Below are 27,456 nucleotides of genomic sequence, written 5' to 3'. Positions count from 1 at the left end.
TTTTGAGGAAAATAAAAAAAAGATATGTCTCGTATAAGTTGCATTTTCAGAAATAATAAAGGCAGGCCTAATAATGTTATAATCTACCAACATTATGAACACTATAGGATATTTTAGTTCCCCGCACTTTACAACAAATCCTTTAAATTTAACCGTATCAGAACAGAATAAGAATTTAAAAATATATAATTCTAATGGATAAATATAATTGCAGTATATAATAATATATGCTTAGCAATAAACATGCCAAAACAAATTAATTTATAAAGAAACGTAAGGTAAAGTTGGGCTTACCTCTCTCAGGCACAAATCCAAATGTGTCCATATTCGCGATGTAGCTGAAGCTAAACTATTAGCCTTATTAGGTAAAATAGGCTTTGTAGTTCACGCGCGTTCCAGTATCGACGGAAAAATATCATAATGAGCAAAAATATGCCACAGTGGACCGGGTCTCACGCCGAACGGCACGGTGAATGGCTGCGCTGTTTCCAATGAATGCAGTAGCTTAGTGTGCGCGTGAGGCGCCGGCGCGATCAAACAGCTGAAACATAAAATAGACTACTCTGTAATTTTTGGTCATACAGTAAAGGCATAATTCGAAACTGCAAAGTGCAAAGTGTTAGCAGTTTGAAAATTCAAGAATAATAGCAAAGTTAATAAGAATTATTTCTAAATGCAGCACCGTTCTTATTTCGCTCTGCATAACCTGAACGAAAAAAAAAAAATTTTTGCTAAGAAAGAAACGAAATGAAAACATTTCGCTTTTAATCTGTGTATTTAACAGCCTGGGAGACCTTCCCAGGGCAGTACCTTGCCTCACCGACTAAAATCAGGGCGCCCACTATGGAGACGGCACCAGAGGTGAGGGGGCACAGTGACCGAGGTGGCCGGGCCGGGCCACCTCTGGCCCCCCGTGGCGCAGACGCTGCACAACCCTAACTAGTGAGCAAAGACACTATGGATTATTGGGGATTAAAAATTATAACTAATAGACAAATCACCCTATTTTCCCCAAATTGATTAATCACAGTACATTAAGACAGTTGTTTTCTACTACAAGCTTTCTAAAAAGGTGGTTTAAATATGCAAATGATGCATTATCTAATTAAATATGCACTAATTTGCATATACTTCCAGAACACTTTGGATATCTCTTTTTTTATCACTCCATAAATCAGAAAACACTGTTGACAGCCAAATTTTTTTTACCATGTTTTTAGAAATAAAATGTTAAAATGATATAAAATGTATAAATATCAAATGATACCTGAACAAACAAAACCTTCAGAATATAGATAGGAATAAACTGGAAAGTTAAGTGCTACTGAAGTGAAAATTTCTGGTTCGGTGCATGAGAAAAAACTCATTTTCAGAAAACAATGCATTATAATTGAAATCTCCAGATGCAAATAGATGAAGTGTAATATGACAAACACATAAATGTCTATTTTGGATGTTTTCTTTTTCACTAGCATGAAATAAGACATATAAGAGATACAAAAGCAAAATGGCCCAACATTACAGAACTGACCAGTGCCTGAAAAACAATTGTTTCGCCTTTAGAGTCTTGCCTTAAATAAGTTAAAGCCTAGTTTTGAAATGCTAACTTAATTAGTATGCAAGAAAAAAGAAATGTAGAAAAAAAAGACTCTAAAATAAAGGTTTATTCTGATGTGGAAATGAGCTGCTATAACATGCAAGCGAGCACGGAAAGTAGCGGAGAATGAATGTTCTGTTGCCTTGGCGATCTGAGAATGGAAGCAGAGAGATGTTAGCCAATCACAATGACAAATTATTAGACGCGGTGGAGAAATGTGGACGTGTGCAGATTTTAAAAGCATGCTCTGAGACTCACGGTGTGTGCAAGTGAATTAATGTGAGCACATATATAATTGTGAGAAAGCGAGAGAGAATTAGCCCTTTCGTGTTTACCATCTGACTGTTTTGCATTTCAAATAAGCCGGATCTCATCACTCCGCAAAAACAATCCCATTTCACGACACCCGGACAAACAACATCCTCAAGTTTGTAATGTTATTCCAGGTTTTCCACAATTTGGCAGCGTTCTTTAAGCCCAAGCCAATGATTGTGGCCACCAACATGCTGGCAAAACAAAACAGTCAAGTGTAATTCTGTAAATGCCATGTTCCCTCGGCAGATATTTGCTCTTCATTCGGCTGCTTGTTTCTCTGTAGGTCTGGGCATAGCACCAGAAGTCCTCCACACCCTCAGAATGGCCCTAGATACCATGGCAGAACACTCAACGGTGTGACATCTCTGTTCCAGAGACGCTCGGTCCAGCCAAAGAGAGCACCGGTGCGTGAATGCATGTGCGTGTGAGACACCAGGAAGGAGGCCAATTTAAGCATGAGTCGCATCCAAATGCCCAACCAAACACGACAGCACTCGACACACAACAGTACACAAGCAGACCAGCTCTAGAGAGAGATGATCCATATGACACACTCCATATTAACAAACACACGCAGAACACTTCACGCTCTGTTCCCAAACTAAGTGAGCTGCCAGCCTAGATAACCTAGACAACATTTTAAGGCATCATGCATTCACTCCAAACTAAAACGCTGCTTTTTAAAGGGATAGTTCACCCAAAAATAAAATTCTGCCATTAATTACTCACCTTCATGTCGTTCCAAACCCGTAAGACCATTGTTCATCTTTGAAACACAAATTAAGATATTTTTGATGAAATCCAAGAGCTTTCTGACCCTGCATAGACAGCAAATCAACTACCGTATTTAAGGTCCAGAAAAGTAGCAAGGACATCATTAAAATAGTCCATAGGGGCTTTTCATAGTTCCTAGAATTATTGGCAGAAGTTCCCACTTTTTGGCATGTTTGCACCGCAGGAACTAGGAAAGCATTTAGTTCTAGGAACTCCATTTGGGGGAACTAAATAAGCTCCTACTTCAGAGGGTCTAAAACAGTTCTATAGGAACTATCAGTGACGCAGTGTATGCTGATTGGCCAAACTCATATTTAAAAAGCCGTGTAAAAATATTTACTCCACGAACTTGGAAAACAGCAATAATGGCATTTAGCTACCTGTTGTCTGCAGCGTTGTGTTGTTTTCTCAGCCTCGAGGATATGTAACACTGCAAGTTGTCATAGGAAATTTAGTCAGATTTTCGTGCTTCTTTAGTCGTGTAAATTGTGCGTTTACATTCCATCTCCGTTATCATGAAACCCACGACACACAACAAAAACAACGCCGATCACGGCGTCCTCCATTCACCGGTTGTTTATGTTTGTAGACGTCGCCGTCAGCCGCTTCCAAGTTCCTGACACAGAAGAGAATAAATTGTTGTATAAAGTCATTATTTTTGTTTTCCTAGCGTATAAAAAGTATTCTTGTAGCTTCATTAAGATTGAACCACTTTTTGGGCCTTGAACGTGGTAGTTGCGTTGCTGTCTATAGAGAGTCAGAAAGCTCTCAGATTTCAACAAAAATATCTTAATTTGTGTTCCGAAGATGAACAAATGTCTTACGGGTTTGGAAGTACATGAGGGTGAGTAATTAATGACAGAATTTTCATTTTTGGGTGAACCCTTTAAGATACCTTGTATGGGCCAAAATAAAATGCAACATTGCATGTATCTCAAAATTCATTGCAACAAATCTGGATGGGGTTGAGTCAAGGGAAATGTTGAATATAAATAAATGTTATACTGTAACAGAAAAAATCAATATATACGTCCATGTAATTAAATGCACTGCAGTAAAATGAAGTTGCAAATACGATAACTGGACTATCTTTTACAAGAAAATACAGTTTGAGTGAAAACTGTATAATTGTATACACTGGATAATTGTTGTTTACTTATTGGTGTGATGTGAACGAATAAATCATTTATAATGAATACACCAAATTCCATAACCAAATAAGAATTGTCAATTTGGACTTTAAGATGCTGTCTTACAAGGTAGCTGCCTGTGTAGATACTTACGCCTAGGTTTTTGAGGCTTTTCAAAATGGAGTGCTATTACCCAAAGAAATAACTTTCGTTTTATCATAAACAAGCACTTAACTTCACCTGAAATAACCCACGCAGACTTCAACGAAAAGTGAACTCATAAAGCGAGGAGTGTACTATTAAAATTTGCATCTGGTAGATATATATAAATCAAGTTCATGATAGATGAACGTCTCCTGGGGTTTTACTGGTTTCGAGATGTTGGTGGTGGCCCAAAGGCAACTCCGGCACAGCGAGGTTTGCGAGACACCCTCAAAGCATCTCAAGAGCCCTCAGCAGGAGTGCCGGAACAACAGGATGGAAAAAGGTGGGGAGGATAACAGCCTCAGAATTATCTCAGGATGAAGAAACTCCAGAATTAGCCTGTTATTGCCCCTGGAAGAGGACGAGATGTGATGAGAACGAGAGCAACCTCATAAGAAAAACAGAAGCTTGTGTGTGCGACTGAGACCGGAAGATCCCCAGAGCTCCTGGCCCAGTTCTATTTAAATTGTAGCTCTGCAAACAGATGCTGTCAGGAGCTTTTTTGGACATTTGTGGCTAATGATTTATTGCTGTCTGGTTCGGATCTTAGCATTCAAGTACGGAGCTGTCTTTCGGGAGGACTTCTGATGAGAAAAGCTATTCTGCTAAATCTAGCGATTACTCCATCTGTCCTATCACAATAAACAATGTGTCCCTAGTGTCACTTATGGATCAATGCCAGTGTAAAATCTTAATTAGAAGATGCTTCTATGACACTTTACCGGCAGGTTTTTCAATGCAGCGATATAACTGTATATGTGCAAAAATGTGTCAATGAGTTGTCCTTTACTGCTAATCGCCCCTCTCAGGTGCTTCGATTTCATTTGCACATACATGCAATCAAATTTAGCACATCAAGACATTGTTTCTCACATCTTTTGACATGCCAAGGTTTAAATGTGAATGAAACTGGGGAGAGGGGATGATTATTTGTGAATAATGACTTCATTCTGTTCCTCTTCATGCAAAGTGTATAAATTGCTTTTATGTCCTGTTCAAGCTTGATGGTCATTGGTCACAAGTGAAAATTCTTCAAAACATTTCCTTTTGTGTTCTGCAAAAGACATAACATCATATAAGAACTGGAATAACATGAGGGTAAGTAAATGCATTTTAAATGCAAAAGTAACAGCATTTTCATTTTTGGAAGAGCTGTCCCTTAATACACAAGACAAACACAACTTGTCTTGTAAAACATAATTTGTTGTCGGAGAAGTCCTAAGCAGATGCCTGATGAAGTGATTCTGGCACATTCCTGCAGTGTATAAAGCCGTCGTTTGTTCTGGATGGTACCACGACCGGTTTGGTTTCCCTAGCACCTGTGAACCACATCCACTTGGAAAGCTCAGAGTCTGCAAAGGCACTCAGTTTGCCTTGAGAAAAGCCCTTGAAAACCATACCTTGTTAGTTATTTATACATGATATAAAACGGTTAACCTCATTGAAAAGAACATCAGTAAGACACACTACAGTAAAATACACTATAGAAATCCTGTTTTCTTTTTTTTTGCCTAAATCTAAAAATTTCTGCACCACTAGTGTCACCAAATTGAATGAAAATAAAATAATAAAATAAAATATTTTATTATTTTATATTTTTAAACTAAACTAAACTAAACTAAAATTAAATTAAATTAAATTAAATTAAATTAAAATTAAATAAAATTAAAATTAAAAAAGAGCGAGGTTCAGACGATAATAATTAGTGTTTTGTTCTCAAAAAGTGACCTAAACAGGTGGAGGCCATATTCAAGATCATTTTGCCTCCTGCTTTCTCTCCAAGTCCATTAAGAAGGAGACCTGCCATAAATTGTTCAAGAAGAAGAAGCCCTTTGAGAACACTCAAAGCAGCATCTCACTTGCTATCACTCCCATACATACAATTAGTACGAGCAATGAAAGAAAATCTTCATGAAACACTGATTGGAATCAAAGGTTATAGATTTTCTGCTGTGGCTGCTGTACATGTGAGAGGAGAAATGAGACAGAAAGCCATACCTGCCCTTTATCAAGACCAGCCGGGAAAAACAGATGGCAGAAACTAACAGGAAATGCCATATATGTGGTACAAAATAGCTGTTCAGTTTGTAGTCCCAAAATCTGGAAGAGAATTTGCATTTTTAAACCATGTGCTCCCTCTGGTATTTCTAAAGGGTTTTTAGAAGAGTGGCTATGGATTTTGGCATACAATAAGTTACGTGGTGAACATTACTTGAAGTGACTTTCATGTGTTGTTCAACAACATAAATTACAATCAGTAATAACTCAAATGTGAACTATGAAACCATTATGCGCTTAAAAAAACATTGCTGAGGGAACTTGCCGAATTGTCCTATAAATTGATGTCATGACTGAACAGCTTTATAAAAGGAATAGAGAGCAAAGATCTGCAAATGTAAGTGAAAATGTGGAAACGTTTCTGTTTTTAAAAATTTGTTACTGGGTTTCTCAGATAAATCATTTTGAAACACTGCAAGATTTCATTATTTACAACAGTATGAGAGTTTAACCAGTGCAGGTTTTGTGGTGGTCCACTGCTAGAGACATGGAAATCCAACTTTTTGTACTACATGATGGATCTTTGAGTAAAATTAAGCCAAAAGCTGATTGTGGGAGTTTTGCATTATTCAGTTTTCCGTTCAAGTATCCTGGCGGTGATCTGACAGGAGGTTTTTGTTCTTAGGCTCCTACTGGAAATTGTTCAAGAAATATATCCTAGAACATAAATTTACAAAGTTCAAAGACTCTTTTCTTAACTCTAGCAACTAACATGGGTTTTAATGCACTGAGAAATTAAACAGAAATTATTCATATTGGAAGGATTTTTGTCTGAACAGTACATTCAGAGAAAATTATGCCTTTTGCGCCTTTTAACTATGTATAGGTGATATACTGAGCTGACTCTTCACTTCATTTTCTTTTGGGAATAAATGACGCCAAGCGAATAAAATATAATTTTAAATGATTATTTCTTAAACCATTGTTTCAATTCTTTAAATGTGTGCTAGGCCTATCTTTATTTTAGACATTAAGTCAAAAAGACGTCTCTGTTTTTCATATAAATTTGTGTATTGTGATATATTAAATCATTACCAAACTGCTGAGAATATTGTGAAATATATATTTTTTAAATAATGTTTTTCTTATATCACCCACCCCATTTTTAATGGCAAACTGGACTGCTTAGATCCGTAACAAAATACAAAATAAGAGAGCAAGATATATTTCTATATAACATAATAGAAACACATCCAATCACAGTGCATTAATATTACAGCATTTTAAAACGTGGCATTGAGTGCTGCAGTTGCTAAACTTCCTTTCAGTTTTAACCTCATTTGAGACTAATGGGAAAACTTGAAGGTTCCATTATGACACAGATATTAATAAACAGATAAGACGTCCATCATCTAATGTCTTTAGACCTGAGAAATTTACAATCATCTGATCGTTTTAATTGCTAATATCTTTCAATTAAGCACTGAAATTCTCCATAGACCAATATTGAAGGAGATGCATTTGCCAAAATATGAAACACCTCTGAGATGTTGCTCTCGATGGAAGGCTGTTTGAATAATGAGAAGGTCCAAAGAGAACAAGAGATTGCATTTATGCAACAGACTTTGATGAACCATTTACATATATACTGTATATTTTCATATACTATATACAGTATACAGAAGTCAGCAAACTGAATGAATTCATCAGTAAAATCGAACAGCGTTTAGTACGGAGGCGCTTTGCATAAATGCTGCTATTTTTAATGAATAGCTGTGATATTTTCCTACTGATCATGAATACACTACCACTGCACAGTAATTACAATTAAATGCAGAGAAGGAAAGGTTGATTATCACAGCTAAAACTAATTTCCATGAAAGATGCAGTCTTGGAAAATTGTACAAACTGCAGGGAAAGAGGGAAAGAGAGAGAGAGTAAATTGCCCCTTCATTTCAGCAGACATGAACTACACAAAAGCTCAGTTAATTAAACAAATAGGGTCTTATATCGTCCTTATAAAAATGATGCAACACAGCCTGAACAATAGCATTAAAGTTATTAAGCTAAGCCTGTCATTAAGCTAATTAACATGTAACCAATGGCATTTCTGCTGCAGCCCAGCGTTGGATGGGAAATGAATGCTCAGCGCTGCTGGCCTGATGGGTTTTTCCTCAATCTAATCAAAAATTGATTTTTGTTGTACCTCCTAATTTTAAGTTATACTGAAAAAGAGTAGTGTTTTTATTTTTTAGAAGAATTAATGGCTTACTTATAGTCATATCTGCATATTAATCTGGCATGCGTCAAAAGGCACATTTCTTTTTATAAATACATACAGAAATTATTTACAAGAACAACAGAATTCCCATTAAATGGAATCTATGGATATGTGGTATCATGTAAATCTATTCAGTGCCAAAGTCATGCCACCACAAATTGTGCACAAATATTTGCAATAAAACAAAGAAAGACAAACAAATAAATCTGCCCTATACTGTAACCTATGAACAACAATGGGCGAAACACAAGACCTTTAGCAGGTGCTGAAAATGAGAGAGAAAGAGAGAGAGAGAGAGAGAGAGAGAGAGAGAGAGAGAGAGACGATGCCATATAAAGAGCTGGTTTCTATGGTGACAGTCTGGCTGTGGCTTTGTATGCTTGTAGGTAATGCATGTCAGAACTCATAAATGATATTAATACATTACAAACAATATATGCAGAACACTGCATGGCAAAGGTCTGGTAATTTTTACAAGTGCTGTAAATTTTGTTTCTAATATGCAGTGATAGAATTCAGGAACTAAGACAAAAAAGAACTGTGGCAGTGCCGTCGAACCGTGGTGGTACCACATGGAATATGATAGCACTGTAATATATAGCTACCATGGTACTTATACAAAACCATGTTATAAACCATGTTACAAAACAAAAAACAAAACAAAAAAACAAAAACCTAACAAAACAAAAACAAAGCCAAACAAAAGAGAGAGAAAGAGAGAGAGAGAGAGAGAGAGAGAGAGAGAGAGAGAGAGAGACGATGCCATATAAAGAGCTGGTTTCTATGGTGACAGTCTGGCTGTGGCTTTGTATGCTTGTAGGTAATGCATGTCAGAACTCATAAATGATATTAATACATTACAAACAATATATGCAGAACACTGCATGGCAAAGGTCTGGTAATTTTTACAAGTGCTGTAAATTTTGTTTCTAATATGCAGTGATAGAATTCAGGAACTAAGACAAAAAAGAACTGTGGCAGTGCCGTCGAACCGTGGTGGTACCACATGGAATATGATAGCACTGTAATATATAGCTACCATGGTACTTATACAAAACCATGTTATAAACCATGTTACAAAACAAAAAACAAAACAAAAAAACAAAAACCTAACAAAACAAAAACAAAGCCAAACAAAACACAAAAAAAACCTAACAAAACAAAAACAAAAGCCTAACAAAACACAAAAAATAAATAAAGAAAACCTAACAAAACAAAAACAAAGCCAAACAAAACAAAAAACCCTAACAAAACAAAAACAAAAGCCTAACAAAACACAAAAAACAAACAAACAAACAAAAAACGAACAAAACAACAAACAAAACCTAAAACACACACACACAAAGAATTGTAGTGAACCTTTTCTAAAATATCAGAGCAATTTGTGTCCATATTAAGGAAAATCCCAGTCAGTGCATTTCATACCAGGTCATAAATTCAACCCTAAAAACACCTCTGAGATTTTAGCTCCATGCCGCACAATCATGGTTATATAAAGCTGCACTGCTTCTCCAGAGTGCAACTGCACCATACAGTTCCAAAAATAATGTTCTTTCAGCTCTTATGGGAGATATACATACACACACTCATTCTAAACCTGTGTGAGATCTCTGATCTATCACATCATTATTATCCCCATTAAGCTGTTTATTTCATTTCTGCTGATGTGATTCCCTTCAGACACCTGTAACCACTGAGCACATCACTGTGTATCACCTCATTTCTCGTTCCCAGGATGTTCACCACAAACCTCACACTGAACTTCATGACACAAGGAGATTTTTACATGTAAAACAAAAAGTTCCCTTAATAATATAGATTATTTTTAAAAACTATAATTAGGCATATTATAGTGCTTGCTACATAAAGCTACACTGATATTCCTCAAAATGTAAATATATAAATTTTATTTATTTAGTTATTCATTCATATTTTTAATCTAATATTTATATATTACTCTCTCTTTCCCTCTTTGGTGGGTTGCAATTTTTTTACTCATTCAGACAAGGTCAGGGCAGAGAGGGTTAAACCTGTTACTGGATTGGTAAATTGAGAAATTAATTCAGAACATGCACAGGAAAGAGCAGAAAGAGGAAATTGCCGTCTTACAGGACAAAAACAGTATTTAACAAAGAAAATTACATGACTTATGGTTAAAATTAGTTTGATGGAGAAATTACATGCTGCTGTTGTATGAGCGACTGTCATAAAAAAACGGAATGCACCAATTATGATAAAGTTGCATATAATTATGAATATGAACAAACCTGTCTGGCAAAGTCAATAATAACTGAATCATTGTACAGTATGTGACATAACAGCTACAGTACAGCATCCAAACATTTTGTGTTGCAATTATATATATATATATATATTTATTTTATTTTTTTTTTTTTTTTAATAATAGCATTTATTTCATCAACCTTGCAGAATAAAAGTATTAATTTCTTTAAAAAAATGATAGATAGAGAGAACAACAGGTAGAATGATAGAACGATAGAGCAATAGATAGGTAGAACAATAGAATCATAGAACGATAGATAGAACGACAGAATGACAGAACGATAGATAGAACGATAGAATGATAGATAGATAGATAGATAGAATGATAGATAGATCGAACAATAGAATGATATATAGAACGATAGAATGATAGAACGATAGATAGAACCACAGAACGACAGAACGATAGAACGACAGAACGATAGATAGATAGATAGACATAGATAGATAGATAGATAGATAGATAGATAGAATGATAGATAGATCGAACAATAGAACGATATATAGAACGATAGAATGATAGAACGATAGATAGATAGAACGACAGAACGATAGATAGAACGACAGAACGATAGAACGATAGATAGATAGATAGATAGAGAGTCTGTCTGAAGCCTCTGCAGAGGCAAAAATATGATTCAAATAGTGTTGCCCTCCAAAGTTACATTAACTCATTTGCATCAAATACCTAATTGTGTGTGGTTCTCACTGTCTGTGTCAGTGGGGTTAAGGTTGTGAGTGGGGCTGGATTTGACAGTAACAGCAGGCCAGTGTTCAGCTACTCAGACACACAGCTGGCATCTGTCACTGCACTATGGGCCCGCCAAACACAGGGCACTGCAGACAGTTCACTGTCTGACGCAAGCAAACATACACACACGAGACATGGGAAAAGACAATCCGAGGATAAACACTTCATACACACGCACATAAACAAACACTGAGTTCTTCACGTAGCTCATTACGGAAGAACCAGGCTGGAGGATATATAAAAATAAAAGCCTGATCTGACATCCCGCTCAAAATCAACTAAATTAATTTGTCATATGTCAACACTTCAGTATTTTGATATCAATTTTGTCTTGTGGAATATTGCCAGAACTACATTTTCAAACAGTTGAAATTAATCTTATCCTGCAGTTTCACTCTATTCAGTATTTGCCGTTCATATTGTATGATTTTGTATGCTGTGCTGTCTACTGTGGGAACAACTGAAACTCTACTGCCAATAGCAGTTAGTTAAGACTGGAAACCAAAGATAATAAATAATTCAAATACAAAAGAACAATGAGGAGAGAAAGAAAGAGAAAACAAGAATTTAAAGGTGAAGTGTGTCACACTTTTTTCAATGTTAAAGTATTTCACTATTAATGTATTGCAGCTTTATACTACTCTACAGATGGATTGATAGACAGATTAACAATAAATGGCTAATAATACAATTCTGAACTGTAAATAAAACAAAATACACTAACTAAAAATGCTAAAAGTGGCATCACAACATTTTAATGTACAGTATGATGGATTGATACTCATTCTGAGATTTGCTAAAGACCACCTTTAAAATTGTTATTGAAGTATTAAATATGTTGTTAAAGATTTACTTTAAGTGAACATTAGACCTAAACATAAAAATAGGGAAAATGAGCATGAATAATTAATACCTAATATTTTTCCAGTACCCCAAAATAAAATAAAATAAAATACCTGATGATTAAAAATGATTAAACATTATTAAATTCTTTACTGTTACTTTTGATCGATTTAATACATCCTTATTGAATAAAAGTATTTTTTTAATCTTACTCCAAACCTTTGACGGACAGACGGACAGACGGACAGATGGATAGACGGACAGACGGACGGACGGACGGACGGACGGACAGATGGATAGACGGACAGACGGACAGACGGACGGATGACAGACAGACAGACAGATAGACAGATAGATAGATAGATATAGACAGATAGACAGATAGACAGATAGATAGATAGATAGATAGATAGACAGATAGATAGATCGATCGATCTAAAGAACTAAGCAGAACGAGAATGCAACAATAACTGACCACTATTAGTCTCGCTCAGACCAGCTCTGAACATTTCCATTTACACACTGTATACCCACATACTCTAGCTTCAGATGCTTTAAATTAAGAGGAAATGCTGTATAAAGCAACAGCTACACAGTCATTAAATACACACTCCGCTCTGACTTCAGCACATTACAGTAATGGCTCGTTACAAAGGAAAAACGTCAAAAGATAATTAATTACAAACTCAGAATGCTGCCAAAAAAGCTCAAATCCCTCAGCCCGAAGCGTCAAAATCGAGCAAACAAAGCAAGGTGACCATAAATCACTAATTATCTTATTACGGGTAGAGTCGAGGGTGAGAGAGAAGCAAACGTGATGTGAAACAGCTACGCAACGACGGAAACACTGTGGGGGTCCGAACAGATGAGATGTGTGTCAGAAACTGTTTAGGATGATGGGAAGACAGACTGTAATCTACGTGTCATTGCAAGGACAAGAGATATTAAAAGGCCTGATTACATTATGGAGGTATAAGTTTAATGAAAATCTCACTTTACTTCATCTAGAGCAAGAAGGCAGGCAGGAAAACGTACAATAAGCTTATGTGTGCGTATGATCAATCGGTTCTGACTCTGAACTTTAAGTGAGAACCTGTAAAGTGTCTGGCAATCTCAGCAGATACAAGAGACGATCAACACTTAAAGTGAAGATTAAATGAAATGTTACCGGGGCCCTTAGAGAGAACACATGGGAAAATGAAAATGAATACATCCGCTTGCCTTTACATTTGAAATAAGAGTTTTCTTAAAGGGACAGTTCACCCAAAAACTAAAAATCTGTCATCGTTTACTCACCCTCATGTCGTTACAAACTAGGGCTGTGTGATTAATCGAAATCGTCATAAAATCGCGATTTCACAATGCTGAAAAAGCATTTTCAGAAACAACGTTTGGATTTGAAATCAAAATAATGGATAAATGTTGTGTTTGTGGTAAACAGCCGCGGATCAGGAGCGGATTGCAAACGCGTCCTGTGCGAAAGCAAAATGAGTCCGTGCTGCTTCTGCACCGCATACACATACTGTATACGCACTGCAGACGGAGTACGTGTGAACTTGGCGCAACAAATCTAGTTCAACATCTGAGGCAACGCCACAAAGAGCTCTATGACCAATGCACGGGATTTTTTTTCTTCTTCTGCCATACATGTCTATTCTAGAGACATTTTGCTACACTTTTACTTAGTGATTATTTTGCCTTATGTCTGTTCTAGAGACATGTTACAGCTTTTTGATAAAGCTCTAATTGGTTTTCTTTTGGAAATATGTTTCAAATTCACACAGAATGCATTAATGACTGTAAAGCATGTCTGTGTGTGTCAAAATCATGATTAAAATTGAAATCGCAAAATTGATCAAAGAAATCACGATAGTTTTTTTTTGTCCATATCGCACAGCCCTATTACAAACCCATATGAATTCAATCGCCTGTGACACAAAAAAGCTCAATTTTGCGGAAAGTATCAAGGTAAATTGGTGGACTACAAACCAATGCAAGTCTATCAGATCAGTAGTTCCAAAACTCATAGTGGTGTTCAGATGTTGAACAGATTGAGAGAGCGTGCCCTGAAGACCACGCAGGAACCACCAGTCACCTTAGAGTGGCATTCTAGTACAGCAGAGCGGACAGCTCATCCATTAGCGTTTGCTTTGCTTTGAGCAGCACACGGCACACATTCATCAATACTCTCCCTGTGCTCTCAGGGACGAAACTGCTGTCCTACAGCAAAGACAGGTGAACAGAACAGAACAAAACATCATCCATCTATGATAGTCAAACATGGGTAACATTATATTTTTAATCAAATAAATGCCACCTTGGTGAGCAAAAGAAAAAAAATTCTGACCCCACACTTTTGAACGTTTGTGTAAATATATCGTTCATTGTTATTATTTTAAGTCCATTCAAAATGTTTATTAATGTTTATTAATACTTTAAATTCTAAAAATGTATTAGTACATGCAGAACTTTAACATAGAACAGTAACATTTGGTAAAAAATTGTTCATTGCATTAATTACCTGCATCAACTAATGTTTATAAATAGAATTCTATTGTAAAGAGTTACAAAAACCTCTACATTGGGACTAAAATCTTGACGGCTAATTTAAATCTCGCCCTAAACATCCAGTGACTTTGTCATTCAGTGACATTCATTCATTTATTGAAAAAAAAAAAGGAAGAAAAGGACTTTAAAGACATGAAATAGAATTTAGCAACCATTTAACTGCCATAATATGACAAATCTCCATGTGTTTTCAAGCCAATACCAATATCTAGACAGCAGGGTGGAAGATACACTAAATAGCCTACAATTTAATAATAATAATAGTAGTAGTCTAGTAGTAGATAAGATGTATGCTATATTTACTTTTTTATTTTCTATAATAGTCGATTAAAAATGCACTGCAAAATCCTGAATAAAAACAGAAAGAAAATGTATGTTACATGCAAGTCCAACTACTACTTGAAGTTAATCTAGCAAATTGAATAATCTCGAAATATGACATATATATCTGAAAAACACAAGGCATTTATATGGCAAGGTAAGCTAGCCATAGCAACAAAAAATTCATGCACAATAAGACCCGGCACATTTATTCGGAAAGTAAACTCTGAATTCATGTTGCCTTTAAGGCTTGTGCACCAATCCCAAGAGTCTCGGAAGCCTGTCTTGCACGTGAATGAATGTTTGTCTCTCTCCATTTCTATCTTTCCCTGCAGTGGGAAGGAGGTGATTGTTGGAGATGCAGCACAATGCCTCTGTGGTGTGTATTGCAGGGTTACGGTCCGGTCAGGATGAGGAATAGAGTGGGCGTTTCAGAGAGGTGATGCAGCTGTAGAGCCTGTAGAGTGTGTCTGCTGCAGGAGGACACAATTATACTCTGTCATAGCTATATAACTGCTGCTTATTGCTCCATATCAGCAGGATACAGCAGCTGATTGAGTATAGGGCGGAAAAGAAAGCTGTAAATGTAACTCAGACTGACTTAGAGTACATTAAAGAAAGATACTTTTGGATATGATTGTCAATCTTCGCCCTTTCGTTAATGTGATATGTAAACAAAATTCCACCAATGTGCATGGCAATTAAAATTGATGCACTTGGCCACAATTTGTTGATGGTAAATATTTGCAATACATTACTTTAACCATAATCTGAGATTAAATATCAGGAACAGTTGGAGAGATTTTGAAAATCCCATATTAAAATGTGTTTGGAATTACCAGGCGTGTGTCAGCCTCCTTGAAAGGCACTGATGCACACGCACACAGTGCTCAGAATAGTAATGGGCCATTTTACTGGCTCCCCTTCCAATAACCCACATCCTCCTCTAGACCGAAGCCCAACACACACATGCACACGTTTGTTTTTCTGTCATGATGTGTGGACCTTCCATTGACTTCTATTGTTTTATTTTGAGCTAATGCTATTTTCTAGCCCCTAAACCTACTGTTAACTTTAATGGAATAAATGACCCAAAAATGAACATTTGTTGAAAATGTACACACCCTCAGGTCTTCCAAGATATAAATGAGTTTGTTTCTTTATCAGAACGGATTTGGAGAAATGTAGCATTACATCACATGCTCACCAATGGACCCTCTGAAGTGAATGGGTGCCGTCAGAATGAGAGTCCAAACAGCTGATAATAACATAATCCACAAGTAATCCACACAATTATTCAGACACTCGTCATTAAGACGTTTTTAACTCCAAACCGTTGCTTTCAGCTAAAATATGCGATTTCTATCCATAATATTGCTTTCTCCTGTAAAAAAAAAAAAAAAAGTAGTGAAAACAGTTCTAAACAAATAGGTCAGTGGATTTTTATGTGAGAGGACAACAGGGAATAAACTTTTTTTTTTTTTTTACTGGAGGATGTGGATACAGATGATGGACTCATATTTTGGCCAGAAAAATAAAACGCTTTAAAATTAAAATGCTTTAATGATGGATTTGTTTCACACTGCTTTTCACTTCACAAGATGTTATTTCATTGACTGGAGTGATGTGGATTATTGTGATGTTTTTATCAGCTGTTTGGACTCTCATTCTGACGGCACCCATTCACTGCAAATAATCCATTGGTGAGCAAAGTGATGTAATGCGAAATTTCTCCAAATCTCTGATGAAGAAACAAACTCATCTGCTTCTTGGATGGCCTGAGAGTGAGTACATTTTAATTTTTGGATGAACTACTCCTTTAACAAACCTTTTAGCATTTGTACATTTCATTAAGGCATCATTTAGTATGTCTGTTAAGCCGTTTTCCTCATGGGGACTGTTGGCTGGTCCCAAAGAAGCTAATTTCAGGTTTTACTATCCTTGTGGCTCCCACAAACACACAAAATCTCAATTAACGCGTACAATTACACTCCAATGGACAATTCCTTAACAAACACTTGCAAAGAATTTGCATATTAAGACTAAACACATGCAGATGCCAACATGTACACTTTACATGCAAAAGAAGGAGGCTTTACTAGCAGGACCCTGAGTGTGCCAGCAATAGCCAGAGGATACAAATGCATTCAAGGTCATGAGTTCCAACATCGTTCCAACATACAAAACAAATGGTATATTCAATTGTTTATGCGCAAACTGTATATATAAGATATAGATATTTAAGAGCACGCTGCCCCCTGTTGGTGCAGTCTGTGAGATTCACAGTTATAATGTTGATTTCAATGTGAATCAGAAGTCAGTTATGTGTGGTTGCAGGTTCTTCTTGTCACTGTTGTTCTTTATAGGTTTCTCTTTTTTGGAGTTTTGAGTTGACTGTCTGAGTCATTGAAGATTAAAAAAGTTCTTGAAATCTTTAAGTGTCTTCTGCTTATCAAGGCTTCAGAAACCATATGATCCTTCAGAAATCATTCTAATATGCTGATTTGCTGCTCAAGAAATATTTTTATTATCATCAATGTTGAAAACAGTTGAGCTGCTTAATATTTTTGTGGAAGCTGTGATGCATTTTTTTCAAGATTCTTTGATGGATAAAGTTCAAAAGGATAGCATTTTTTTTAAATTTGAAATTGAAAACTTCTGCAAGATCACTTTTGATCAATGTAATGAATCCTTGCAGAATACAAGTATTCATTTCTTTCAAAAACTTTGAGGGATGGATGGATGTACTCTTCGCTGAACTTAAGGTGCCACAAACAATTTAAATTTTTAAAGAAATGTATCTTCCCAAATATAAAAGACTTGAAGGTTTATTCTATGGCAAAACAATTAAAGGGGTCATATGACGTTGCTAAAAAGAACATTATGTTGTGTATTTGGTGTAATGCAATGTGTTTATGCGGTTTAAGGTTAAAAAAACACATTATTTTCCACATAATTTACATTATTGTTGCTCTTCTATGCCCCTCCTTTCTGAAACGCATCGATTTTTACAAAGCTCATCGTTCTGAAAAGCGAGGTGTACACTGATTGGCCAGCTATCCAGTGCATTGTGCTTGGCTGAATACCTCAAGCGTGTGATGGAAATGTTACGCCCCTTAGCATACTGTGATGCTGTGTCTCCCGGCACGACGAGACAAAACCAATAAAACCCATTACAAACGAGGCATTTGTTGCATCCAGTGGGGACATAAATACTGGTTATAATGACTTATATTTTGTTTATACACGTTGCGTTGCGTATCGCGCCGCGTAAACATAAAACCATGTCTGCATTTGTGATCGGAGAAACGACAAACAACAAGCGCTACTCTACACTACTCAAAACTCACGTTTGAATCATCAGTGACGAAGGAGCGGCCGGCGGGCTTGCGGCAACCACCGATCCGGCGATCCACAGCGCAAAGTTGATGCATTTCCTCAGCGACCAGCACGGATCAGCTCTAGGCATGACGAAGTGGATATCATCCTCTTTTGGAAGGCCAAACAAAGTAGTTTCGCTTTCACAACGAAACACACAGCATCTCCACAACATGGCGGCGGCGGCAACAACAATACTACAGCGAGAATAAAAGTTATGCCTTCTTTCTTTGCGTGAACATTTGGGCGGTGTTATGCAAATCTTCCCACAGAGCGACGTAGGTATGTTGGGGCGTGTTAGAACGAGGCGTTTTAGGAGGGCATGGACAAGTCTTAAAGGGGTCATATGATGCGTTTTCAAGTTTGATGTGGAAAATAATGTGTTTTTTTTACTTTAAACCGCATAAACACATTTCATTACACCAAATACACAAAATAATGTTATTTTTAGCAGCATCATATGACCCCTTTAACTTTTATAAAGAATATCTCTTTGGATTTGAGACTTTAGTCTTTGCAACTTTACAGATCTTCTTTATGCACCAAGAGCTTGTAACACTCCAAAGAGAAAGGAAAAATTGAAATCGCACCATATGACCCCTTTAAGAAAGCAATAGGGGAAGTGAGTTTTGGGTGACCATGGAAACAGCAATATAATGACTAAACTTTCAGGATACCCATGGTTTAGTCTCAGTCTGCAGACTCAGTGTTGTATATAAACCATCTATCATGTAATAATAAAGGTTTCCAGGTTTTTGTCTTTAAGTTTTGCAAGACTAATCTAACAGGAAATAAAATTATCAGATGCACACTAAATGAGAGACAGATGGATTTTCATCATTACTTCAGTCATTTGTCCAACAATGGAGCTTAAAGCTAAAGAGCCTGAAGTGAAATCAGTCAGACTGACAGAGAAAAATCATACATGCAGACATTACCCTGAGGTCACTTGGGTCATTGGTGGGTGCTACGAAAAAGCAGTGGAAGATGACAGGAACGGAGTAACGATGGGGTTCTCTTATTAAGTGCCAGGGCCAGACCACCCAGAGCCCTGTCAGTGTGACCTCTGACCTCTGCTCCTTTAATGTCAGAACTGAAACATATGTTCAATGACAGCGTCTGCACAGCGCTGATAGAGGAGAGATGTCATCTAACAAATCATCTTTCCTTTGCTCTTAATCCATATATGACTCTCGGGGTGAAACTGGGGGGAAAGGTGAAGATTTTTTGCAAATCTGCTGACATGAGGACTGGAGCTGCTGGGAAGGATGTTGAATAAAGCATGACTCATTCCAGTTTAATGGCCAAATCTCACCTAAGCCAGTATGAGCAAAGTCCCATGTTAAATACTCATTTTTAAATTTGAGAGAAGGACAAAGACCTACTAAAAAAGAAAGGAAAGGCATTGTGTTTTGCACAACCCAACAACCAGTCAGTAGCTCCACTGATCCAATTCTTTTACTAAAATCTTTAGAAACATTTGTTTTGGAATCAAACAAAATTGTTCTTGATCTATGTTTTTGAATCAGTCGAAAGAACCGGTTGAGAGTCATCCATTCAGAAGTTGGGCAACTCTGGCCACGCTATACGTTTTTGATTCGCCAAAAAGAACTGGTTCATAAGAGTCATTTGTTCAGGAGTTGGACTAAACATTTTACTGTATGTTTCTGATTCACTAAAAAGAACCGGTTCATAAGAGTCATTTGTTCAGGAGACGGATTACACATGTTTTACTGTATGTTTCTGATTAACTAAAAAGAACCAGTTAATGAGAGTGTATGTTTACTGTATGCTTTTGATTCCCTAAAAAGAACCGGTTCATAAGAGTCATTTGTTCAGAAGTCGGACTACACACGTGTCTTACTGTATGTTTTTGATTATCTAAAAAGAAGCGGTTCATTTGAGTAATTTGTTCTGGAGTCGGACTACAAGATTTACTGTATGTTTCTGATTAACTAAAAAGAACCAATTTATAAAAGTAATTTGTTAAGGAGTCGGACTACACATTTTATTGTGTTTTTGATTCACTAAAAAGAACCGGTTCATACGAGTCATTTGTTAGGTGTTTGATTCACTAAAAAGAACTGTCTCAAGTAATTCATTCGGAGGTCATACGACACAGTCATTTGTTCGGGAGTCATACTACACAGACTCAGTAGCGCCATTTGGTAAAATAAGCAAATATTGGTTCCCAAACCTTATTATACAGCATTTTTACAAATGAATAATGCAAAAAGAATAGCTTTATGATGTATACTCTAATTCTAAGGCACTACTAAATTATTCAACCCTCTTCAATTCATGTTAATTTGGATGATACCGCTTTTTGCCAATACATACAGCTTTACTGAAAAAGCATGTTTCAAATATCACAATCAAGAAGTCAATAGAATGCAAAGAGAATGCCTTTATGATGTATAGAGGCTTTATAGAATTTATGTTGTATTATATACACAGGCTTTATACAGTTGCTTCTAGTAGGCTAGTCTTGGTCACTAACAACTAATATTTAAATTGGATGGTGCTCTTTCAGATCAAGGACCTGTTTGTCTGCTGGTAATGTCATGAAGAGCTCCTCCATTATGTATTAATTCAGCACTGATAAATGCTGCCTTATTTGGGGTCTGTCATGAACAGATGGACCTCTGCTTTCCTCTGATTTGGAACCTCAGATAACTTGCCTGAGCACATCAGGTCATTATAAAATACAGACAAATAAAACAAAATAGAGGACATATAAAATATTAATGATGCTTAATACAACAGCTGTGAATGACTGGCAAATAGGGCAAGCAGAGTAGCAAATTATATCACATCTGCTGTCAAAAAAAACTAGATTTTTACATTTTATGAAGAAAATGAGTGGTGCTTGCCCATGAAAATGTCATCGCCACAATGTGAGCTGAGTGGTTGCCAGGGTGTTGCTATATGGTCGCTAAGGTGTCCTGAGGGTTTCTTGTGTTTCTATGCAGTTGCTAGGGTGTTTTGGACGTCATAAGAGCCCACCCTCAATTCACTATAATATCTTGGTTTCAAGATAAGTCTGCAATAAGAATAAGAATGGAAAATTATGATTATAATGATGAAAATTTAAAAATAAGTTTATTACAAAGCAGCCCATTTTAAATTAGGCCATTTTTAGATGTCTGACATTAAAATAATAATAATAATAATATTTTTAATTTACAAACAATATTTTTACTGTAATAGAACACACCTTTATAAAAACTGCGCAATTTGAAATATTATTTATGTAAAAGCTATATGACAAAGTTTAATACTTAACTTTAAGTAATACACAACACAACACAACAAACACATCATATAGTAATATATAGAGAAACAATTTCATTATTCATTATTTATCATTATTATAAACCCATTTTAAATTAAATTATTAAATAATAAGAATATTTTATGTAATAGCACACACACACACACCTTTAAAAAAAAACATAATTTGAACATGTAAAATATATAATTAGAAAATTTAACATGTAAAAACTACACGCCAAAGTTTAATAGTTATGGTTTTGTTCAAATACCTAACTCTAATTAGAGCAAGCATCAATAACAAGACAACAAAACGGCGATAAATAGGATGGTAGTTAGTTCTCATTACAAACCCGTTAACAGATTGCTGTGACACAAATCATATTCTTAAGGAATATTTAAAACTCATCAGCTCAGTTAATCAGAACTGTTCAGTCTGACTTTAAAAGACTCTCTTTTGAGTTCACAACACATATGCAAAAATGAACAGAAACGAATAACTGTATTCACTAAAGCCCTGGACAATAACACTAGCCTTCTCTGCAACTTTAATTAAAGCGGCAGATCCACCATCGGTTCAGTTCTGGAATGTGAATGGCATGAATGAACGTCCCTCTGGATCTGGATTTTAATCTAAATTCACATGTTCCGACACGTCCCTCACTCAGTTTGATTACTGTAATTGGAGATTTTCCCTCTTACCTACTTTAGTTCTTGGGTAATTCCTGCTTAATATGAATAAATAAATAAATTACACTCCCAACAAACATCTCAAATTCCCTTGAGGAACTTCCACTGCATGTAAGGGATATATTCTGAATATTATAAGAGAATTAGTTTCAGCAATTAGTTTCAGCAAATGGCACAGAATATCGGTCTGATTTGAAATGGAAATCATTTTTGGACCACGGCTGCTTGTTTTCACGCTGGTTAATTGATTCGGCGATGGGCAGGGTGTTGGTTTAACGCGGCTGAACATGTTTGTAATGCTAAAGACGAAGCGCCGGGCCAAGAGCCGACTCTCACGAGCTGAGTTAATGCAGAACAGGGAGATTTATCAGCAGTCAGGGTCAAAACCAGCACACTTCTTCCAGTGTTTGCACATTTGTATTCCACCCACACCTAAAAAGAAATATTCATCCAGGAGTTAACTGCATCACATTAATGAAGCGTAGAAGAATGAAAGAATGTGTGAGAGAGAAAAAGTAAAGACAAAAGCTAAGTTTCCACCTCAGATTAAAAAAAAAAAAAGATCCATCGTAAAATGTGTGTAAACTAGGATTGGGCGATGTCTACCAAATTGGCATCGGACGATGTCTACAGTGAAACCTCATGATGGACGATGACATCGGGGGGGCGGGGCGGGGTTAGGGGTGTGCCTGAAGCATGAAACAAATAACTCGTTATACAGAGCCACTAAAAGGTTAGCTGCTTGCTAGTGGTAGCCTGTTGCATTACAGTACATGAAAGTTCACTTACCACATACACAGAGTAAGGAGAAATGTCTGATAGACGAATGATTTGCAGATCCTGAGCACCAATGACAAACATCTAATCTTGTCAAATGTGTGGTAAGTACTGCCGCTCCATAGTATAGAGTCCTTGTGATCGCGAATCTCAAAAGTGAAAGTGAAAGTAAAATGAGAGCGCGCAATCGAAAGCGGTTTCAATAGCGGCTCCCTGATGCCCGCAATTTATATACAGTCGCCTATACTTACCCAACGATATAATTGCGAGAGGCTATTTATCTCGTAGGCTATTTATTCCCTTTAGGGTTTCCGTAGCACACTTAATTTCCTTTCCGAACACGGAACTGGGATGCGGCGGATTGCGGGAGAGGGGGGAAGGAATCACGATGTCAGCTTAACATCCTGATGTCTGTCAGTCATTGGCGATGGAATATGGCATCGTCTATCAGCCCAACCATAATCTGTATCTTTTTGAGGTGATGTATTCCTTTAAGGTGTGGACACATTAATGAAATTTCGGCAAAATATCGCATGTAGCAATGCATGAATGGCAGCTTGCAAAGAAGTCACTTTCAAAACAAGCAACTTCCTATTGGTCAACATGGCAAATGCGTGGGCAATTTGAACCAGCTGTGAAATCTGTTTGGGCAAATCTTTCGGCTTCACACAAAATTCCCAATTGTCTTACAGCGCTCTATTTAAATTTGCTAAATTAAATTAAATTAAATTAAATTAAATTAAATTAAAAATAAAGCATCCATGTCATTATTTAAAACCAACTTTAAATCATATAATAATAATAATAATTATTATTATTATTATTAATAATTATTATTATTACTACTACTACTACTATTTAGAAATGTAAAACTTTTAATATAAAATTTTTACTTTTTAAAAATTGTATTTTATATATATATATATAATATATAAGACAGTTCTAATCAAACAGCAAAGTTTAGCAGACATTCAATGACATCTTTAGCTAACTGACTGTGGTGTTTCCTTGAGGTGTGTTATGTGGAGCAGTCGGTTCAGGTCATGTATCTGGGTCAGACCCGTATCAGCCTGCTGCCGCCTGCAGGTCTACATGACATAATCTAGAGCAGAGATTCTGAGAATGATGATTACTGAATAAGAGAGAGATTCACGATTTATATGCCTGGTGCACTTCCTCTCCATCACATCCATACTGATGTTTCTTTACCCCTATACGTCTGACAGAAAATGTCACAACTCAATCCATCACCTCACTTCTGACATGCTTTTCAATCTCCAGTCTCTATTCAATAAATGACTTGCATGAGAGACAGACTGATAACCCGCGCATTAAATTCCATAGATTTACCACAAGAAATCAACAAATTCTCCTTGAGAGACTCTAGAGGCAATGAGTCAAGTGCAAAGCAACACACTGGCACCAAAAGAGTATTTCTAAATCATTCATTTTTGACAATATTTTAACAAAATCTGCAAAAAAAACAACAACTTGCATATCAAGGTCAACAAATGCAAAAGTGCATTGGACGCTCTTCATTCGAGCATCTGTACATGTTTTACATAACTCGAGACTTGCCCTGCTGTGGTGTTTAGTGTTGGATTAGAAATGCTTATCAAATCCACATTTGGGTCTTGGATGCTTTATAAGAGAAAGATGGCTGCTGGCTGTCTCTCATATAAAACAGGTGTTTGTGTTCACATGCAACAGGCATTTGTTTGTCCCAGGCCAAATGCGCAACCCCTTCTGTGTTTACATGCAATCCTGAAGAGAAGATGACCGTGTTCACTCTGAAACGCATCTTTCACTCAACATGTTCACAATTACAGCACGGAGTGACGGACGGTAAACAAGCAAATAAAATCTACTCTCACAGGAATCCAAACAAGCCATCTCACTGACACATCTGTAAATAAACTAGTACATTAGCATGCACCTCAGGCACCTTATGGGAAGGGCCTCTTGGGATGCGAATCTTCAGGAATGTAGTGATTCTGGATGTGATTCTACTTAATGATTCCATTGAACTGAATCTTTTTGGACTATTTTCTGGAGGTTAAAATGAAATTCAACCTTGAACAAGAAATGACTTCATTTAGCTTCTACGAACTACTTGTTCCCTGTTATGAGGAGAAAAGACAAAAAATAGCAGCATGGGTTCACAGCAGGTGATGTGAGGACGGGGTGATAACCGAGTGGCGCGGTATGTGCTCGAAGTGACACACTCCATTCACAACACTGCGTGAGATCTGAGAGCGAGAGCCCTGCCGACTGCCGCAGATGACAATGAAAGGACACTTACTCTGGCGAGGAGGCTGATGGGGTCGAGGCCGGGCGGAAGCGGAGACAGATCGTGGTTCTCCTCACCGAGATAAACCTGCAGCGTCATGCAGAGGTGCCTCAGGCCTTCTTTCTTCTCCTCGCTCATGTCTGCAAGATCTGCACACACAGAACACAGCGCTTTCAACAACAGCGATACATATGAATGATTCTGCTAACAAGCAAAAAATGTTGTGCTCTTTCAAAAAAAAATATTAAACTAAACTAATGTTATAATGATATGTTTCTAAAAACATATTACTATCTTATTAAATCAGAGTATTACCATAGTACATGGGCAAAAATATGGTATTAAAGGGGTCATATGATGCGATTTCAATTTTTCCTTTCTCTTTGGAGTGTTACAAGCTCTTGGTGCATAAAGAAGATCTGTAAAGTTGCAAACACTAAAGTCTCAAATCCAAAGAGATATTCTTTATAAAAGGTATATATATATACATATATATACATATATACATATATATATATATATATATATATAAAACATAGTATTAACAAGGTAAATGTCCAAAAAAAGGGCTATTACTGTGATACCTAAAAAAAAAACATGGTATTACCATGGTACACTAAAAAATGCTGGGTTAAATGCAAAACAACCCAATCGCTGGGTTTGTCCATATTTTACTCAGCACTTGGTTGTATTTAACCCAGCATTTTTTAGAGTGTAGTGTACCTGACTAAAATCATAGTGATACAGTATACAGTATGTCTAAAAACTGTCTAAAAAAAATGTAAAAAAAACCCCCCAAAAAACATGGTAATGTCACGTTCAAAAACATGGTATTATTTTTGTAAATGTTCAAAAACATGGTACTGCCATGGTACATTTCTACAAAACACTGTATTAACATGGTAAATGTCCAAAAAGACATGTTGAAATCAGTGTTGTCATTGTTAATTAAATCAAACTATTAAAAATCATTTTCATTACTGAAATAAAGCAGTTCAAGCTTAAGTAGTAAAACTGCTAAAACTGAAATAAATTTGAAGCTAAATAGAAATATTTAAAAAAAACTCATACATCTATGAAAGCACATACAAGTATGAAAATTTAAACCCAAATTAAAATGAAAACTCAAAAAAAGTAAATAAAAGCAAATTCTATAATGGAACATTTTATGTAAAACTATAATGGAACATTTATAATGGATTTTTTTCTCCATATTTTATTACCATATTGGTTTTGTGTGTGTGTGTGTGTCTATTCTCTTTATTATTACTGGTTTATTTCATTTTATTAACTTAAATTATATGTATGTCTGCACTATGTCTGTACTTTCTGCACCCAAAGTTCCACCTACAAAACTTGGGTATTTTAAGGTTATGTATCAATGAAAAAATGTATCATCCTTGTAGCTGTTCATAAATTACACTGGATGCAGTAACAAATAACGTCAAGACTAGAAAAACAAAAAACAGAATTAAACCTAATTTACCTGAAAAAAGTTCACATACTATGTTATCGGTGACCATGCAGATGTAAACAACACTGAGCTGAACCAACACAAGCTGTGAAAAAGACTAATGATGATCAACGAGGATGAAGCACAAAAGAGCCGAAACGCACAATAAGAAACCAGAGGAGGATAAAAGGCTTTTGTGTGTGTGTGTTTTCACCTGTTAGTGTGTGTTTAGCCAATGAAGATGAATCAAAAAGCATTTTTGCTTGTCCTTCTGGCTGCACCAGTAAAATGGATGTCCGATTAGTGTGTATTTGGAAAGAAAGAGGTCTGACTAGAGCATGAGAGTGTGTATTTGGAAGAATGTGTGATTTATGTCAGCTTTGCCAAACATATGGGCTTTTTCATTAACCCTCCTGCTCTGATTCATTTCCTCCAAGCGCACCATCAGTGAAGTTCAGTGTGTTCACTGCTGCTGCGGCAGATAGAGCAAACGCTTGACCCACGGCTACAGCTCACGGCTCGTATCTCTC

At 36.4% G+C, this 27,456-nt stretch overlaps 1 protein-coding gene across 2 annotated transcripts in view; it reads right to left on the bottom strand.

Annotated features, from left to right (window-relative positions):
• Positions 1–27,456, bottom strand: part of smyd3 (SET and MYND domain containing 3) — a 186,867-nt gene that overhangs the window by 117,251 nt on the left and 42,160 nt on the right. For both annotated transcript variants that reach the window (XM_016492449.1, XM_016492450.1), the window contains exon 5: positions 25,486–25,622. In XM_016492449.1, the coding sequence (XP_016347935.1) occupies positions 25,486–25,622 (137 nt within the window). The remainder of the gene's footprint in view (positions 1–25,485; positions 25,623–27,456) is intronic.

Source organism: Sinocyclocheilus anshuiensis, unplaced genomic scaffold (genome assembly GCF_001515605.1).
Source record: "Sinocyclocheilus anshuiensis isolate Anshui unplaced genomic scaffold, SAMN03320099.WGS_v1.1 scaffold222, whole genome shotgun sequence".
Classification (NCBI taxonomy): Eukaryota; Metazoa; Chordata; class Actinopteri; order Cypriniformes; family Cyprinidae; genus Sinocyclocheilus; species Sinocyclocheilus anshuiensis.
This window is presented reverse-complemented; position numbering and strand designations above follow the sequence as displayed.